Here is a 5,522-nt window from a genome sequence, read left to right as displayed (position 1 = left end):
GTACGCACGAACGTACATCAGCTGTCTTCAGCGAGTCGCTCCCTCGATTTCAACCTGTACGCACGAACGTACATCAGCTGTCTTCATCGAGTCGCTCCCTGGTTTTCAACCTGTACGCACGAACGTACATCAGCTGTCTTCAGTGAGTCGCTCCCTGGTCTTCGACCTGTACGCACGAACGTACATCAGCTGTCTTCAGTAAGTCGCTCTCTCGCATCCGACGGGTACGAACGAACGCACCTTTGACGTCGTCCCCCTGGCTCCCAGTGGCTCCCAGTGGCTCCCAGACTCCAATCTCATTCTCCAAGATAAGCACCAACTTCTCGTTTGATCTTCCCTGTCGTGAGTTGACAACAAGGCGTACGAACGTCCTTAGTCATTTTCTTCTCAACATTGTCATCTAGCCGAAGATCGTGGGTTCGAATCCCGCTCGTCCCATTAACTTTTTTTCATCTCAACTAAAAACCTTAATTAGTTGATACCAAAGTTAAGCTTGCTATCGAGGTGTAAACAAAGGTATTGGACACTATTGTGCCAAGGAACATTTGAGTCACCGATTCTTATAAATTCTCTATGTATAGGTTGTCGTTTTGTGAATACAATTGCCTCAGTTTTTGTTGTGTTTAACCTGAGTTTCCATTTGTGGCAAAACCTAACGATCCTATGGAGGTTTCGGTTCAATTAGTTAGTAATAGCACTTACCTACGGTCAATTCTTTTCTCTATTGTATCATACAGCACACATATTATGTTATAAAACAGACATTTCTTGGCCTATTTCGGTGCTGAGAGCGGTTTCACCGCTTACAAATTGGGTTAACAGCACACTGTTAATGTTCGAAAATCATGGATGTAGACATTTTAATAAGAGCAACCCTAACCAGCTATGCAATGGTCTTTTAATTATATAAATTAAGACATACATGTTTAGAATTATACATGAAAGTTTAAAAGAGCTTATTTTTAAGCCAAATACGTCTTCTTATAGGGAAAATAATACATTGTTCTTTACTCGCCATTTTTCCAATCGCACAAAACACATTTCAATATAATATACCTGTAAAATTAAAATTTTTGTTCGTCTATTCGTTTTGTACTGTTAAAGCTAAATTTGAAACTTTATTTATTTATATAAAAAATAAAAGTTATAAAATTTCTTGGATAGCAGAAAGTATCACTTTCAAATCGGAACCCATTTTATTTCTCGCTGGAAGGCGATAAACGTGAGCGGGGAGGACAAATAAAAGATGGAAGAGATTCTAAAAGATTCTAAAAGAGACTGGTTAATTCTCGAGCCAAACAATTAGGACCTCTGCCTCTCATCTGTAAGGAAAGGAAAACAGCAAGGACATTTCATTTATCAATCAGAAAACCATTAACAGGACATTTGCAAAAAAGACAACGCTTAATGTACAAACATTTTAGAAGTAAGAAACCTTACAAATTATATAGAGGAAAGGATTTTTCGACAAAATATAATCTTAAATTTTTAATCACCACTGCAAATAGGTAAACCGTTATTTGCGTAAAAATTTTAAAATTAACATTCGGCGAAAACTTCAGCAGGGAAAACTTGGCATCTAGGGATATTTTATGATCGGGCATTATTTCTATTCTAGAGCAGAAGCCGTTCATAAATCAAAACGTACGAAAAATGTATACTTTTTGTGGCGGAACGTTCTTTGAGTTACGGCCTTCGCTGTAGGCCGTTTTTCGCCGAAGGCCGCAATCAGTGCCGAATCGCTCGACCCCCTGTTAAGTTAACCCCTAAAAACGTTGGAACAAGAAGTATTCTACTGCCTAGGCAATGCGGACGACCTTGACGTAGTAGAAAACATTGTAAACTACAAGCCTTCAATCTGGTTGACAGGTGGTACAAAAGTATGGACAAAAGTATTTACCAACCCTCATAAAACCATAATGATTCCATTCACAAGGAAGAGGACAATAGGAAGCTTAAAAACTCCAAGTCTAAACGGGACTCTGATTCCATTTTCCAAGGAGACCAAATATCTGGAACGTGGAATTCACATCTGATTAAAACTACCCAGAGAACCAAAATTGCGTGGGGGTGGTTCAGAAGGCTCTTCGCCAAGAACTGAGGTCTAAATCCCAAAATGACCCTTTGGCTATACACCTGTGTCCTAAGACCAATGTTGACATATGGGTCGGTGGTGTGGTGGACCTTTACCAAAGCACCAAAGCCTTAGGCCAAAGCAATAAGGCTAATAAGAGGCACCTAAAGAAAACCTTGTCTCAGTTTTACTGGTGCCATGAGCACAACGCCAACTGCGGCCTTGGAAGTGTTGTTAAACCTCCCAGCACTTCATATTTCAATCCAAGGAGAAGCTAAAGCAGCTCACACACTCGTCAATGGACAACCTGCAAGGATAGGTCATGTCAATAAACAATTGAAACTGAGGCAAGAGATACAGGCAGAAGCCATTCGAGGCATACCAATTGATGCTACTACTCCAAAATACAATTTTACTAAAAGTACAAGGTACTGACACCAGAACGAATAATGGGCCAAAGGAACACCGCTAAAGGCAAACCCTACTGGTATACTGACGGCTCCTAAACCGACAAGGGTATGGGAGGTGGAGTCTTCGGGATGTACCCAAAGAACGAACTGACGGTGAACCTAGGTAAATATGCTAGTTTTCCAGTCTAAAATCATAGCGATGGAACAATTTGCCAAAGAAATAAAAAAAGGCTAGGAATGCATTCCCAGAAGATAGCCATTTTCTCTGTCCGCCAGGCAGCATTTAGAGCATTAACCTCATGCGAAGCGAAGGGAAAGTGTGTTTGGAACTGCATGTAGGCCCTGATGGAAGTCAGTGACACTAATGACCTGACCCTGGCATGGGTGGTCCCTGTACATTCGAGACAACATGGACTCTGTGGTCCCTAAACCCTACTGTTGCTTAGCGGCCTGCCACAAAAAAGAATACTTTTTAAAATGGATCCTTAATGAGTCCAAAGCCTGGTAGAATAATACTACAGGTATTATTCACGCGAAGAGATTTATAGAAGGACCATCGCAAAACTTACAAAAGAATTACTGGAAGGCAACCGCAACCACCGGATTCTGGTTCCTGAGAGGCCACTGCCACTGAAGGAGGTACATGCACCGGATAGGAGTACAGACAGAAGAAACACTGTGCAGATACTGTCAGGAAGAAGAGGAGACCGCAGAACACGTTCTATATTTTTGTGAAGGTCTATGTAGATGGAGGTTCTTGCAACTAGGACAAGAAAAACCACAAGCAATATTCTACACTAAGGAGACGCTGGCAAAGCTGTGGAGGCTGGTTCAGGGGTGAGTTATAAATAACAAGGGAGCGCAATAGATCTATTCAAGCCTTGTGGCCACCTCTTTTATCCCTAACCCTAAGTGCAATGCGTTATAGAAATCTACATGTTGTTACTTATACCAATTGCTGGTCTTAAAAGGAAAAGTGACCTGGTTCAAAGCAATCTGCACTCTGAAAACACGACAATTTTTTTAAATAAATGCATTTACCGTTTCGCGGTTTGAAAATGGATACATCGACAGATGTAATTTTATTGATTAATCCACGTTGTCACCTGATTCTAGAAGTGTTTCACAGTTTTGGTAATATATTTGTTATTTCGCTCAGGAGTTTGCTAATTCTTTACACCTTGATATTGCATAATTTGAAAAATGTCTAGTGAGTTGGACGACACGCTAAAGAAGGTTCAGATGCACAAGGGTGTCATCGGCCTAATCGTTATCAACGGGGAAGGTAAAACGATCAAATACTTGTATAATGATGCCAGCAACAAGGATACGGTCAGCTCACCAACAAATTCTTATCAAATATGATATTATTATTTACTACTTCTCGATATGATTGATATGATCTAATAGACATCGGTACCACTTTTAATACTACAATAGTTCAATTATTTGCTGGTCGCAACAGTACAGTTCATATCAATCCTCGGTATGTTTTTGAAAAAAAGTACATTTGTAAGACTTTGTTGACTTTACTTTACAACGATGAGTACCGTGTCAATCCCTAAACCGTTGTGGCCACGTCTCAATTTATGTTTAATTTCTCTGCAGCGAGTTCAACTTATAATAGTTTTTTAAATAGCTCACTCTTATTTTAAGCAATTGATATTTCTTTTTCGAGTGAATTTATAGTTATTATCATTAGGAGTGCCGATAAGATCGACCCTGGACACAAACGTGACGGTCCAGTACGCAGCTCTGATCACGCATTTGTGCGACAAAGCCCGCTCTGCGGTGAGAGACCTCGATCCGAACAACGATCTCACCTTCTTGCGTCTTAGATCCAGAAAACAGGAGATTCTCGTCGCCCCGGGTAACAATTTAAACGACCAAAAAACAAAATTTATATGTGAAAACTAAAACTTTAATTATATTGTAGAGAAATCCTACGTGCTCATAGTGATTCAGGTGCAAGACGTCCCGAAAGTCAAGACCGAAGAAGAAGCCCAAGCAGAAGAAGAAGCCCTTTTCTGATAATTATAAAAAGCACTTTTTTATTTAAAAAAGCTCTTGAGTAAAAAATTGACTTTTATTAAAACATTGCTTAAAACATAACACATAGCATATTCTTGCTAAGGAAAACTCTTGAGAAAAAACAAAATTTGATACAGGGTGATTTGCTACTCGTACGAAAAATTTAGTCAAATGCTTCTAAACTTCAAATGAAACAAAAAAGTTCGAATCACTATGGCCCGATCCTCAAACGTTTCGCAAATATCCAACATTTGATGTTTTTTCAACTATTTTTGGTTTTCGTTTTAAATCTTGCTTAAAACAATGCTTAAATGCGATACACTACATTAGATTTTTGTAATAGAGGTTCTTTACTTTTAAGTTTTGTGTAAAAATTCTTACCCACTTTATTATTAAATTTGTAAACAATTTTTACATTATCTATTTTTTTCAACAGTTTTTTTTTAACTTACTTGATGTTCCAGCTACATATGTAACTGGTTGATAAAGTTTTTGCTCGGCAGGTATATTCTCATTCCTTGTTGCTATTGTCCTGTTTTCCATTAATCTATTTATTAATGATCTTGGGTAACCATTATCTATTAACATAGAGCGCACTTTTTTCCTGTTCTCATTTTGGAACCGATCATCGCTCAATTTCAGAGCCCTATCAATGGGGTTAAAAACTATGTTAACTATCATTTGGAAAGAATGGATGGATGAGAAATGTAGCATCCTGTCCGAGCTGGTTGGTTTCAAATACCAGTTAGTTATTAATTTGCTTCTAATGACAACTAAATCAAGAAAAAGAAGTTTCCCATCTACCTCAGTTTCTTGTGTAAATTGTAGTGACGGATGGAAAGAATTGAACGCCTTCAAAATGTCCACCAGCTCACTCTTTTTTATAATCAGGAACAAACCATCAACATATTTCTTAAGAAATTGATGTGAAATCCAAAATTAAGTCCAATCTAATCTAGTAGCTCATTCATTACCAGGTCCGCAAGCACCGGTGAAACAGTCCCTCC

The 5,522-nt window shown here is 38.8% G+C and overlaps 1 protein-coding gene across 1 annotated transcript; it reads left to right on the top strand.

Moving 5' to 3' along the window:
- Nucleotides 1-3,590: 3,590 nt before the first annotated feature.
- LOC106664627 (dynein light chain roadblock-type 2-like) lies at nt 3,591-4,563 on the top strand. The gene is made up of 3 exons (XM_014390537.1): nt 3,591-3,769; nt 4,187-4,354; nt 4,421-4,563. The coding sequence occupies exons 1-3, from the start codon at nt 3,688-3,690 to the stop codon at nt 4,513-4,515; spliced, it is 345 nt and encodes a 114-aa protein (XP_014246023.1). The 5' UTR covers nt 3,591-3,687; the 3' UTR covers nt 4,516-4,563.
- The last annotated feature ends 959 nt before the right edge of the window (nt 4,564-5,522 follow it).

The sequence above is a fragment of the Cimex lectularius genome, unplaced genomic scaffold, assembly GCF_000648675.2.
Source record: "Cimex lectularius strain Harlan isolate CLEC.00 unplaced genomic scaffold, Clec_2.1 scaffold112, whole genome shotgun sequence".
Classification (NCBI taxonomy): Eukaryota; Metazoa; Arthropoda; class Insecta; order Hemiptera; family Cimicidae; genus Cimex; species Cimex lectularius.
This window is presented reverse-complemented; position numbering and strand designations above follow the sequence as displayed.

Bases quoted from the DNA above. Each gene is read 5' to 3' on its own strand.
- LOC106664627 (XM_014390537.1), top strand. From the start codon at position 3,688: ATGTCTAGTGAGTTGGACGACACGCTAAAGAAGGTTCAGATGCACAAG. The intron at 3,770-4,186 runs GTAAAACGATCA...TATTATCATTAG, and splicing joins AATCGTTATCAACGGGGAAG to GAGTGCCGATAAGATCGACC. The intron at 4,355-4,420 runs GTAACAATTTAA...ATTATATTGTAG, and splicing joins GGAGATTCTCGTCGCCCCGG to AGAAATCCTACGTGCTCATA.